The sequence below is a fragment of the Archocentrus centrarchus genome, chromosome 7, assembly GCF_007364275.1.
Source record: "Archocentrus centrarchus isolate MPI-CPG fArcCen1 chromosome 7, fArcCen1, whole genome shotgun sequence".
Lineage (NCBI taxonomy): Eukaryota > Metazoa > Chordata > Actinopteri > Cichliformes > Cichlidae > Archocentrus > Archocentrus centrarchus.
In genome coordinates this window covers 36102777-36115886 of record NC_044352.1, presented here as the reverse complement: position 1 = coordinate 36115886, position 13110 = coordinate 36102777, and the positions used below count along the sequence as shown (strand labels likewise).

General features: G+C 42.4%; 2 protein-coding genes across 3 annotated transcripts in view; both read right to left on the bottom strand.

Annotated features, from left to right (window-relative positions):
• Positions 1 to 536: 536 nt before the first annotated feature.
• On the bottom strand, positions 537 to 7308 carry icmt (isoprenylcysteine carboxyl methyltransferase). The gene is made up of 5 exons (XM_030733023.1): positions 7057 to 7308; positions 4009 to 4097; positions 3598 to 3767; positions 2286 to 2503; positions 537 to 1465 (listed from the first exon to the last, which is right to left on the bottom strand). Exons 1-5 carry the CDS (start codon positions 7273 to 7275, stop codon positions 1286 to 1288), a joined length of 876 nt encoding a protein of 291 aa, XP_030588883.1. The 5' UTR covers positions 7276 to 7308; the 3' UTR covers positions 537 to 1285.
• A 1224-nt stretch (positions 7309 to 8532) lies between these two features.
• The window catches only part of rtel1 (regulator of telomere elongation helicase 1), a 45343-nt gene continuing 40765 nt past the window's right edge, over positions 8533 to 13110 (bottom strand). Inside the window, exons 30-33 of one of the 2 annotated variants that reach the window (XM_030734710.1) lie at positions 11328 to 11435; positions 10704 to 10892; positions 10485 to 10613; positions 8533 to 8875 (exon numbers count right to left, since the gene is read on the bottom strand). In XM_030734710.1, the coding sequence (XP_030590570.1) occupies positions 8814 to 8875; positions 10485 to 10613; positions 10704 to 10892; positions 11328 to 11435 (488 nt within the window). In that variant the 3' untranslated portion in view covers positions 8533 to 8813. The remainder of the gene's footprint in view (positions 8876 to 10484; positions 10614 to 10703; positions 10893 to 11327; positions 11436 to 13110) is intronic. The other variant, XM_030734711.1, reaches the window with a different exon arrangement.

The window sequence follows — 13110 nt, the reverse complement described above, 5'->3', positions numbered from 1 at the left end:
ATGACACACAGATGTATGTTTACCTTTTGCAGTGATGAGTCATATAAGACAATAAAATGCTCTGTTAAACTTTCTGGCCTGTATAAGAGTGTAAGTAAACAAAAACGTATGGTACTCATACTCTCTTATCACATTGTGCCATGTTGTGAAGTGAAGTCAAAATAAATTAAGTTGTCATAAAGATCATAAAAATGAGGGCTGACACCACTCATCATGTTAAATGTCTCAGCTCTGCTCATCTTCCTCACCTCCTCTGGTCACACTGCAGTACAAGGAGAAAAGGTGAGGAGGAGAATCCAGGAGCTGCACTGAGCAGCAAACACATGAAGTCACTGTGTTTGTCCAATCAGCTCTTTCTGAACCAGACTGCATTTTAGAGGCGCTGCTTCTCAAGTTTTTCAGACTGAGTACACACTGAGGAAGACTCTGGCACAAAGCCATCATCCACTCTACTGTAGTTACAGTAGAATTATAAAGATATCCTCTTCCATCCATCCATGGTGATTAAACTACCCAAATCAACCACAGTACACAGCTCACAGCAGGATCTTGGCTGTAGGCTTCATATTTAGAGCTTCTGATGTGGACAAACAATAATGAGCAGGAAAATGTGGAGTTTGACATGTTTGAGGAGCAAAATGTAACATTCCCAACCAAATCAACCTGATGTTCATTTAAAAGCAGCTTCAGAGGATGAACATTTATTCTCCACTTCGAGCTTCCCATTAGGAACACAGTGATGACCACAGACTTAGAGCAAGATTACAGGCCTTCAGTGTGAGCATTCATGTGGGCCTGGCTCATAACCAGAATAGTTTTAGTGGAGAATTGTTTCAAGAATTTGTACAGTGATAATTTTAACCTGGTTGATTTCCTGTTGAACTCAAACATCTTCAAACATTTGCCACTAAAACTTGAGATAATGATCAGATCAGTCTGCTGAGGTATGACACCAGAGCAGGATCACTCTTCAACACCACAGGTGATCAGTGAAAACACAAAGCATGCTCAGATGGGATGTGTGGAAGAGATGGAGTGGAATACATGTAGTGCAGTGGAGGTCGTTTGGTCTTTAACTGAATTTTGGAGGTTGATATAAAAACAGCAGTCCAGCTGCCTGCCGCCGTGCCAGCTGTCATGGTGTCTGTCTGTGAGCTACAGGCTCTCGGTCAGCCGCAGGGTTTCACCTCAGGAGGATGGCCGCCGAGGCAGACGACACACACCCATCAGGTGTGACCCGCTTTGGAGCTTTAAGTCTACTCTGTCCAGCATCCAGCTCTTAGGACTAGTTGACACGGATGCCTGAGATGAAGGGCAGCCCTGTGGGAACTCTCTTCTTGTACTCAACATAGTCCTCAGCAAAGAAGTGGATGAGGGAGAGCTCCTCCTCCTCTATTCGTTCCCGGAAGAAGCGCCAGCTGGCTATCGTGTAACCCAGGATACACACCGGGTTACACAGCATGACCTGCAGCAGCCAAACAAAGGAGACGTTCCTTCACAATCAAATCAATTTAAACAAAGATCAACACAATAATCAGTTACTGAGGCCTGAGTACCAACAGAGGTGGAGCATTCACAATTAGTTCTTCAAGAAATTTGTCATAACTGCACAAAGTAGCCAAACTATGGAAAACACAAATGGTGCTTTCACAGAGACAGACAGCAGAGGAGGAAAAGCACAAAGACGGCTAACTGTTAGTGACAGAGGAGAAATCCTGAGCATCCATTTCTGGGTCATTTCATGGAAAACTTGATACCTAAAACTTTAGGACTTTATAGAAGCTTCAAAGAAGCTTAAAACTTTTCGTGTGAAATTATTGAACTGGGAGGCCAAAAAGGTTCGAACAGAAGGACGTTACTGTGAATCACTTGAGCTGATTCCTATTCAACATACTGGCTTCATTTAAACTAATAACTCAACTTATCAAATGTGAAACCAAAACTCGAAACAAAGAAACTATGAATTCTTCACTTTGGTAAATTCAAAGGAACCGTGGTGGTACCTGCACGACTTATCAACATAATACTGGTGACAGCACAGAAAGTATAAAAGAAGTGCCTTATGCTTTAATTTAAATGGCCATTTGAACTTTTGTGACAGGACAAACTGTCCTGTAATTACAACAATGCAAACGGCTTAAAGGCTTTAAAACAGGACTCACAATCAAGTTCAGCTCAATTTAATTTATATAGCTCAAAATCACAACAACTGTCACCTCAGCTGACATCCATCATCTGTGGATGACAGCAGGAATCTGAGTATGAGGACTGCTGGTGCAGCTCACCTGTGTTCCTATGCTCCAGTAGAACCAGCCCACATAGGAAGGGTGTCTGAAATAGGCATAGACCCCACTGGTGACCAACACGTGGCTCTGGGCCTTTTCATTCTGGACGATGTGGTTGAAATTGGAACCGGCTGTCAGCATGGCCGCCTTCCGCAGTCCTTCACCACACAGCACCATGAACAGACCCAAAAGGCTCAGCCAGCTGAGCTGCTTGAGCTCTGTGAGAGAGAAGAAAGGCTGATGAAACACCGGTGGATACATTAGAAGCCTCAGAGTGCACGTCAGGATCTGACAGTTCATTGTTCAAATATTCTATATTTATGTATTCTATATTAGTGCACAAAAGAGAAATATTTTTGCTTTTTTGTTTGAATGTTGATAAATATGCCTAAAACTTTATAAAAATCTAAAGTATCAAATGATTTCATTTAATACTTTGATACTATTTCATTTCAAATTGGAGTAAATTATGAATTCAAACAGTAGAAATATTGTGTATCTCTCAGTGTAGACTTGAAGCCGTCCATCAACTCATCCACAAGGAGCGTAGGCCACAGAAGGTCTTTGCTGAAAGGCTGATTGCTGTATTAAAACATATTGATGGAGAGTTAACTGGAAGAAAAAAGTGTGGTGGGAACTGGACTGAGGCTGGTGTCGGCACCACCGCGCACAGGAGCCGACATCACGTTACCCAGAAAAAGAACTGGACTCTTCAGGGGTCCAAAGTCCTCTTCTCAAATCAAAGTACATTTTTCACTGTATTTGGAAATCAGGTTCCTGAGTCTGGGGGTACTGTCACGGTCAAGGTAAGAAACACCTGACCCCAAAAATGTAGATAACATGAAGGCCACTATCAAGCCAGCTGGGCTTTAAGGAAACCTCAGCAGTGACATCAGCTGACTGCCTCCATGCCACACGGCAGCAACTCTAAAGGAGCCCCAACAAAAACTGAATGTACACATGAACACACTTTTCAGAAGTTGGACATTTTTTATCTTGGAATTATTTTTGATTGGCATATTTTCTAAATCATTCTATAATGTTTCATATTCTCAGTCAATAACACGATTGTAGGTCCAAGTAGAAACTAAGCTGGAGTAATTTGGAACCTCAGTTGCTTTCAGTGTTGATATATGTGACTCAGCCATGAAACCATTAGCCTGTCTACACACTCAACATCTGTCTGTATGTAACCTGAGCTCACTGATACCTCAGGACGTGCTACACAGTCTGATATACTGGAATACTGACAGGTAACACCTTTTGTCAACAGTTTCCAGTGGACTGAGTGCAGGTGTGATGACACACCAACCTGGAACAGTCAGCTTCTCCACGGTGAACTCCACCCATGATGAGACAGCAGCCAGTGTGTACTCCACACTGTGGTTGAGCAGGAATGAATCCAATGACAGGCTGCGAGGGTTGATGATGGCCGTTACCAGGTACTCAGAGTAATGGAAGAAGGACAGGGAGCACATGTACCTGCAGAGAGACACCATTACTGCACACTTACAACAGCAGCCTGTTTAACATACTTCCTGATGTCAAAATATTTCATCTTTGTAGAACTGAACCAAGAAAGCATCACAAATATGGTTTCAGTTTAAGTTTATTCACTGCAGAACAAGAAAAGCTAAAGTCTGGGGTTAAAGTTGAATATGGTTTTAAAAAATATCAATGAATTTTTTACACAGCGTTAAGTATCAACAGTAAATGTACATACCAGCCAAAATGTGTCCAAGTGGTTTCAGAGAAGCTTATAATTAACCCACAGCCAAATATCACTCCCAGAAAGCAGGCTCTCACAGCAACCTAGAACGAGGACATGCTGTTAACCCAGGTGGTGCTGAATCTGTGCCACAAGCCTGGTGAGTCACCAGATACTCAAGTGACATTCCATCTAAACCTTGCTCCTCCAACTTTGTCTCCAAACTACTCAACCTGAGCTGCCCCTCGGATATACTCATTTCTAATCCTGTCCATCCACTTCCAGGGAAAACCTCAGCACATGTATTTAAACCCTAGTGTGTGTGTGTGTGTGTGTGTGTGTGTGTGTGTGTGTGTGTGTGTGTGCGCGTGTAGGTGTGTGTGTGTGTGTGTGTGTGTGCGCGTGTAGGTGTGTGTGTGTGTGTGTGTGTGCGCGTGTAGGTGTGTGTGTGTGTGTGTGTGTGTGTGTGTGTGTGTGCGCGCGCGCGTAGGTGTGTGTGTGTGTGTGTGTGTGTGTGTGTGTGCGCGTGTAGGTGTGTGTGTGTGTGTGTGTGTGTGTGTGTGTGTGCGCGCGCGCGTAGGTGTGTGTGTGTGTGTGTGTGTGTGTGTGTGTGCGCGTGTAGGTGTGTGTGTGTGTGTGTGTGTGTGTGTGTGTGCGCGCGCGCGTAGGTGTGTGTGTGTGTGTGTGTGGGGGGGGGGGGGGGGGGGGGGGGGTACCACCCTATGATGTGACGTACTGTGGTCACCTGAAGTAAGGTGTGAGTGGGGGTTTAGGCGCCTGGGAAGTCGTCGTAAGCCACCGCCTCTGTTCAGTGATGGCTGTTCACAGTGGACATAGATGGCCTTTTGAGCTCAGTGTTGCAGGGTCCTGATCACCAAAGTTTGTGTTCCAGTGGGTGATGGGAGTCAAAGCGTGGTCTGTGTGTGTGGGCTTCTGGTAAACTTCAGGGTTAAGGCTTCCATCTTCCTTAGTGAGCACAGCACAGTCCAGGAACAGTAACGTATTATTCAAGGTATCCCTGAATATCCCTGGTGAACTTTGTTTTTAATCCACTGAGTTGATGTGCTCAGTGAAGGTTTGGGGTGATCAGAACCCTGCAACACAGAGCAGAAAACATCCCCTCTAAGGCAGAAGGGAAAGAAGAGGAACACACATGCAAAGAAAGCATGTGGTTATCCCAACCAGGCCTTCATCAAATCAGCAAAGATGCACTGGAAAGGTGGTCAGACACCAACTAGGGAGAAAGAGAATGACAAACAGAGCACTGATATCCCTTATGCATCACGTTTGTCAGAGAAACCCAGGAGAATTTACTCCAAGCATCCCAGTGTACTTCAGAGTCAGCCACACCTTAAGGAAAAACGGGTTCATCCCAAGGACAAAACTCCCAATTACAAGCTAAGCAGCGTAGTGTCTGCTGTGCAGTGAGGAGTGCTCAGACCTCTACACTGGAGAAACCAAACAGCCTCTTCACAAACACACAACATAGAAGAGCCACCTCGGCAGGACAAGACTCAGCTGTACATCTGCACCTAAAGGTTAAAGGTCACTCTCTGAGGATGCCAATGTTCACATTTTGGACCCGGAAGACAGATGGCTTGAAAGGGGAGTAAAATAGGCCATCCACGTCCACTGTGAATGACCGTCACTGAACAGAAGTGGTGACACATGATAGGGTGGGGCTTACACTAGTTTTGCTTGAAACCCCTGGTGATGATGACCCACGCCTTTTTTTTCATATCTTGGTTCATGTGATGATGCACATGATCAATAGTGGGTCAATGACCACCCCCAAAGGAGGCAGCCCCCAGCAGGGTTTAAATACCTGGGAGACTCCACCTTTTGGTTTTAGAACTGAAGTTGTCTTTTGGATGAGAGGTGAAACTTAAACAAGTACAGTCGCCTTTTTTCAAGCTCCTAAGACTGTGCTCAGGGATGATACTGAATCCCAAGTTGTCCCTGATACATCCACCGGAGTGTGAGTGTGCAAATGTTAGACTATACCTTGGGTATAGAAAAAAAAAAGCACTTGTATGAATGTGTGGGTGAATGAGGCTTGTAGTAAAAAGTGCTTTGAGTGTTCAGAGTATAAAAGCACTATACAAGTACCAGCCCACTTACCACCTTGATCCATCTGTCACTCCTACATGCCCTGCACCAGCCTCACATACCGCTCTACCATTCCTGACTTCCTTATGTAGTACCACACGAAGTACCTGGAACCCTATCACATGCTTTCTCTAGATCAGTGGTTCTCAAATCCAGGCCTTGTGGCCCGGTGTCCACTGCTCTAGATCCACAAAGACAGGGCAACATCGCATCTCTGGTGCTGGTCCTTGACATGAAGCCATACTGCTGCTCACTGATCGTCACCTCTCTTCTTAGCTTAGCTTCAAGGTATGGCTCATCAACTTTATCCCTCTGTAGTTACTACAACTTTGCACGTCACCCTTCATTTCTCAGGCATCCTGTGTTAAACAACTGTGACTGTGGTGTCTTTAATAATCTGCCCGCTCTCTTAGACATCTCCATACCTCCACAGGTACATTATCTTTTCATTCTTCATAGCTGCCTCCACTTCCTCCTTAGTAATCTTCTGCCTTTCCTGATCCACTTCCTGTCCTCTCTCATTTTCTTCATTTATGAACTTGAACGATGTTATAGAAGTTATTAGACACAAACCAATTCAAGATTGAATGAAGAGATTTCTGAATGGAGTTTTGAATTATGATTTTTTCCACGGCACATAAAGGTAAAAGATAAAATTCAACATTTCACCTCACTAAAGTGAGCAAGTCTCTAAGCCTGCTTAGTTTTCTATCTTTAGCACATCAGTAGCTGGTGCCTCGCTCTTCTTTAGCTAATCAGATTAACTCAGTGTTAGCTGTAACTCACTGTTAGCTAGCTAGGCGACTGAGTTTGATTTGATTGAGTACGTAATACAGACGGCACAAAATTAGCTTTCAATATTAACTGCAGGCTGTCATTAAAACTGGGGTGCCTATTTCTCAAAATCCGACCGTTTCAGCATGAAACAGAAAGTTGGTTAATGTCAGTGCCTACCTTGTACAGAGGTCCTCTGTATATTAGAAGCAAGAGGCCGTTAATAACGGCAATGTGAAAAGAAATCGCTATTTTCCCGGGAGTCTCAGTCAGATAATCAAAGACCCAGTCGTGACGCCCAAACCAGGTTCTGATCAAGGGGATTGCAACCACGCTGAGCCCTAAAATAAAGCCGTTTATACTTACTCTACCCTCTAGCACCAACTTACTGCCTGCCATGATGGAAGTACTGTACTGTGGTGAAACGAGATATCGCGAGAACTAAACGGCAATCTCGTGATGTTTATTTCTGGTCTTCGTATTTTTCCAGCAACAAAATGCAAATTAAAAAAAAAAAAAAAAAAAAAAATATATATATATATATATATATATATATATATATATATATATATATATATATATATATATATATATATATATATATATATATATAAAAAACACAACCACAAACTGAGATTAACGGCTTAGTGGGCCACGTCGGGCTTAAAGTCAGAGTTTTCTGTGAACACCAACCAAACAAACAAAGCTGGTTCTGTTGACCTTTAGGTGTAAATTCCTCAGGACCAGGCACGGAGACGAACACCGACAGTACACAGTACAGCCGTATGACTGAAAATTCAAATGTGTGTGTGCGTGTGCATGTGTAAAAGGGCGCGTTGTGTGGATATTTGACTCTATTGAGTCCAAAATGTGATATTACTGAGAGGGGAACATAAATTAGGTTAATAAATAAATAAAATTGCCTAAATATACAAGTTATGCTAATAAATAAATAAATAAAAGGTGTTGATGTGACAAAATTAATCCAATGATTGGTATGCAGTCATCTTTCTGATTTACAGTTTTGAAGTCATTTTCTTGGACGCAGAGTGAGTTCCTGTATTTATCTGGAAGGCTGTCAACTTCTGTAACGTTACCAAGCAGGCAGATGGAGGGACTACCAGCTCAGTGCTAGTGGCTAATCTCACTCTGCTGTCCAAAAGGAGCAAACTGGGTGACAGATCCATGTGGTATCAAAGTAAGCAACTGTGCTCCCTAAAGTGCTTCCTGTGTGTCTGCTACAGCTCAGTGACTGAATATAGGGGAACTCTGACCTGAGGAATAGTGTGGGTCAGTAGGAAATGTGCATGTAATTTAACATTCCCTTTCATTTCTATTGTTTTGTCATAATTTCACATGTGCAATTTACTTTTTTAGTTATTTAAGATAGCAAACCAGTTTGTTGCATCTCTATGCTACTCTTTTCTGTCTTATTGCCCCTCCAAGCCCCCCCTCCCCGAGCCTGCTTCTGTTAGGTCTCTTCCTGTTGAAAGGAAGTTCTTCCTTCCCACAGCACCAGGTTCTGCTTATACAGGATCAACTGATTGTTGGTGTTCTCTTGAATATTGTAGGATCTTTACCTTACAGTGTAACCGATATAACTGTTGCTGCAGATATAAATGAAACACGAGTCACGAGAATATTTCATGAATTCAATTAGCTTAAAAAAGAAAAACCATTTTATTTCTCCATATTAGATTTACATTTCATGACATGGGGAAAAAACCCACTTTATTTACAGTAACATTAAAAATTCCCTTTTCCCAAAAGTAAGTTTTAATAAATGATCAATTTGCATATCAGCAAATCAATATTGATCATTTATTAAAACCGATTTGCTGATATGCAAGCAGAAACTACAAAACCTAACTCAAGTTAGTTTGCAGTGTAATATTGCTGAGTTCATGAATTGTGGTCCATTAATATTCAGCTGGATTCTATCTTCTTTGGCTGCTTGAGAAAAAACTGGAAATCTTGCTTTGGGACTTCAAAGGAGAAGCTGGAAAAAAGAAAACATGGGAAAAGGACTAGTTTACACAACACGTTTGCATATACCCATTCACACACACACACACACACACACACACACACACACACACACACACACACACACACACACACACACACACACTCCAACAGTTGCATCAGAGATCAACTCAGGGTTCAGCATCTTGCCCAAGGATACTTTGGCATGCAGACTGGAGCAGCCAGGAATCGAACCACCAACCTTCCTATTAGTACATGACCTGCTCCTGCTCTCCCTCCTGAGCCACAGCCACCCCAAGAGAAGAGAGCAGAGAGACAAGACAAACCACACTAAGGGCGAAAAGGCCAGAATTGAATAATTACTAATGCTGATTTAAACCTCTACAGTAGTGATGTATTAAACACGGAGAGTGAAAAGAGATCAGTGAAGAAGAAACACTCAGTGCATCATGGGAAGCACAGCAGCCTAAGCCTGTTGCAGCATAACTAAGGGAGGGTTTCTTGACACCTGACTTTAAAAGATATGATAATGAAAGATTTTACATGTGAGGTGAAGAATTTTAAATTCTATTCTAGATTTAACAGGGAGCCAGTGAAGAGAAGCCAATATGGGAGAAATCTGCTCTCTCTTTCTAGTCCCTGTCAGTACTCTAGCTGCAGCATTTTGGATCAGCTGAAGGCTTTTCAGGGAGCTTTGAGGACAGCCTGATAATAATGAATTCTGTGCTAGGTCCAATTTTATTTACATTATACATGCTTCCCTTAGGTCCCATTATTAAAAGGCATAACATACATTTTCATTGCTATGTAGAGGATACCCAGCCATGAAGCCAGACTAAAAACCAATCAATTAAACTGCAGGAATGTCTTAAAGACATTAAGGCCTGGATGACCTCTAATTTCCTGCTTCTAAATTCAGATCAAACTGAAGTTCTTGTACTCGACCCACAAATCTTAGAAACATGGTGTCTAACCAGATACTTACTCTGGATGGCATTACTTTGGCCTCCAATAACACTGAGAGAAATCTTGGAGTCATTTTTGACCAGGATATGTCCTTCAATGCACATATTAAACACATATGTAGAATGCCATCTTTCATTTCATTGAACCTGACTTTAATGTACTTGTTCAAGCCCCAAACAGACTAGATTTCTCTCACTGAACAAGAAAAAGAACTGAAAAACTGCAGATGATGGAATTAAACTACAAGCAGAACAGCAACGGGATTTTGTATAAAGTTAAAGTCTTTGAAATTTTGCAGATTTTGTTCACAATTGTTTGGGGGATGCTGATTAAATAGTAATAAACTGTTGGTGTTAGTACTCTGCCTTTCACATTTTCATAGCCTAATGGTATTATTTAGTCTTATCAGTTCATAAAGAGATAAAATTAACACTGTTCAGCTTATTGGGGCAACTCTCCACAACTGTCCCAGCTTCTCATGTGGCCCCTTGGCAAAGTTAATTGCCCACCCTGGCCCCACAATATAAAGTGCCTTGAGGCATTGTTATGAATTGGCACTATATAAATAAAATTAAATGAATGAGTTCTACTGATTAGTCACAAGGTTTTATATAACTCAAACTGAAGTTAAACCTTTCTAATATACTGGGATTTACCTTCACTTTGTCTTTGCTGTTCTTCAGTCACAGCAGGAACATCAGGAGCAGAGACCGGCTGACCGATCAAAGCATCCAACATCTCTTTGTACTGCTTCTTATGGCAAGGACGAATAAACACGCCAAATCCTTAAGAAAAGAAACACGAGAAACTCCTGTTCAAAGCGCAAACATTTACACGATGATTCTGAGAACATGCCGTGATCTGAAAGAACTTACTGACAAGAAGGTTGAAATCCTCATCTCTCTCTGTGAATAAGCTCACTGCTGTGGTCACCAGTTTTTCATAGTCGTCTGTCTTTTTGTAGCTGTGAATGGCCTGAAACAGCTGTGCTGATTTCTCTGCTCCAAGAGCTTTTTTCACATCCGTCAGGAACGTCGTGTGGACTTCATTCTTTGGTGCAGGACCTGATCAACACATGAACACTGATGTTCTCTTTGTCTGGGTATACCATCAACCAAACTGCAGTATTCTTTAATGCTGGATGATATGCAACACTTGTTGTGCCCATTATGCCCAGATGAGTGGAACAATCTTGACGTCATAATTAGTCTGAGCATCTTTTGACCTTGAACTATGCAGTTTGTGATTATGTGACATACACAGGAACAAGACGGGATAAAATGATACCATGTGCAACAACACAAAATAAATCTATACAGTGACATTTAGTTGTTTTATTTTTGAAGGGTGAGCTTGAACTTCAAAGGCCAGCACGCAGTAAAACTACCAGCTTCATGGATCTCAGCCTAAAGCAACTCTAATAATGTTCAACTCAATGGTAAGAATGTGACTTTTTTTTTTTTTGAATTCTAAAAATGTGATTTATTTCCATTTCCTACCAGCCTGATGTTCTCCTGCTCCTTGCTGGGTCCTTTGTTGTCCTCCTTTGTTGAGCTGACTGCAGGTAGGCAGTGAGTTTAGACCCACAGCAGCTCCTCTGTCTGCAACTTAACAAAAGACATTTCACTGCACTCTTCTGACACGACTAACAGAACACCCATTTTTCATTTTACAATGTCAATATAACCATCACACACTTTCTCTGGAGCTTGAAAAAGGCGACTGGACTTCTTTTTGTTTCTTGAAGACGTTTCACCTCTCATCCGAAAGGCTTCTTCAGTTCTCAACCAAATGGTGGAGAGACCCAGGTATTTAAACCCCTGTGGGCGTAGTCCCCTGGAGGTGGTTATGACCCTCTATTGATCATGTGCGTGAACACATGTGCCCAGGTGTGAAGGGGGCGTGGGTCATATTTAATCAGTGGTTTCAGTTGAAACCAATTTAGGACTCCGCTCCATTGTTTCCTGTGGCCTATTGAGGTCACTGGAACAAAGGTGTGAATGGGGGTTGAGACGTCTGGGAAGGGAGCTCAGGACAGCACTGTAAGCGGGGGAAAGTTGGTGACGTAATCAAAGGAAACAATGGAGCGGAGTCCTAAATTGGTTTCAACTGAAACCACTGATTAAATATGACCCACGCCCCCTTCACACCTGGGCACATGTGTTTCACGCACATGATCAATAGAGGGTCATAACCACCTCCAGGGGACTACGCCCACAGGGGTTTAAATACCTGGGTCTCTCCACCATTTGGTTGAGAACTGAAGAAGCCTTTCGGATGAGAGGTGAAACGTCTTCAAGAAACAAAAAGAAGTCCAGTCGCCTTTTTCAAGCTCCAGAGACTACTATGACCTGGATGACTGAGAATCTACACAGACACATCACACACTTTCTTAGTTACACCTTGCGAGTATCTCTGTTGTGTCCAGGATTGCCTTAATTGTTTGGTTTTTTTGCATAGATTTAACAAGGTGCTGGAAACATTTATCAGAGATGTTGTGTAATAATGACATGACAGTATTACACTGCAGATATTCCAATATACTGTCAGATGCACATCCATGATGGGACTCTCCCATTCCACCACATCCCAAAGGTGCTCAACTGGGTTGAGATCTGGTGACTGTGGAGGCCGTTTGAATACAGCGAACTCCTTGTTTAGAAAACCAGCTGATGTATTGGTGTATTATCAGGAGGAGGTTATAAAGGGATGGACATGATCTGACAATACCATCCGACTGGTGCAGCAGAAACTGAGACTCATCAGACCAGGCAACGTTTTTCACTTACAATTTGTGAATTGTAGTCTGAGTTTCCCGCTCTTAGCTGACAGGAGTGAGAACATCTGTGTGTGTGTGTGTGTGTGTGTGTGTGTGTGTGTGTGTGTGTGTGTGTGTGTGTGTGTGTGTTCTACTGCTGTAGCCAATCTGACCCCCCTAACAATCCCATTCTGACGCTTAGTTTGAACTGCAGCAGGCTGTGTTGAGCATGTCTACATGCCTAAATGCACTGAGTTGTTGTAATTGCTGATTATTATTTGTGTTGACTGAAGTGGCTGTCGAGTGTTGTGAGCATTACTGGTGAGGAATCACACAAACACATATTTCAAGCAAAAACAAACAAACAAACAAAACAAAACAGTAACTAACAGTAGGTCCGAGCTCTAAAATACCTGAATCATATTTATCACATTGTAAAAAATGAGACCAAAAAAAAATCCAAAGTAACACAGTAAAATATTCATCTAAAGTTGATTGGATGGTGCGTTGCAGCACAAATGGTT

What these genes read in the sequence shown, in the direction of transcription:
- icmt (XM_030733023.1), bottom strand. Translation starts at nt 7,275, where the DNA reads ATGGCAGGCAGTAAGTTGGTGCTAGAGGGTAGAGTAAGTATAAACGGC. An exon ending in ACAGAGGACCTCTGTACAAG is followed by an intron (nt 4,098 to 7,056) that starts GTAGGCACTGAC and finishes TCCTCGTTCTAG; the next exon opens with GTTGCTGTGAGAGCCTGCTT. An exon ending in ACTGGAGCATAGGAACACAG is followed by an intron (nt 1,466 to 2,285) that starts GTGAGCTGCACC and finishes TGGCTGCTGCAG; the next exon opens with GTCATGCTGTGTAACCCGGT.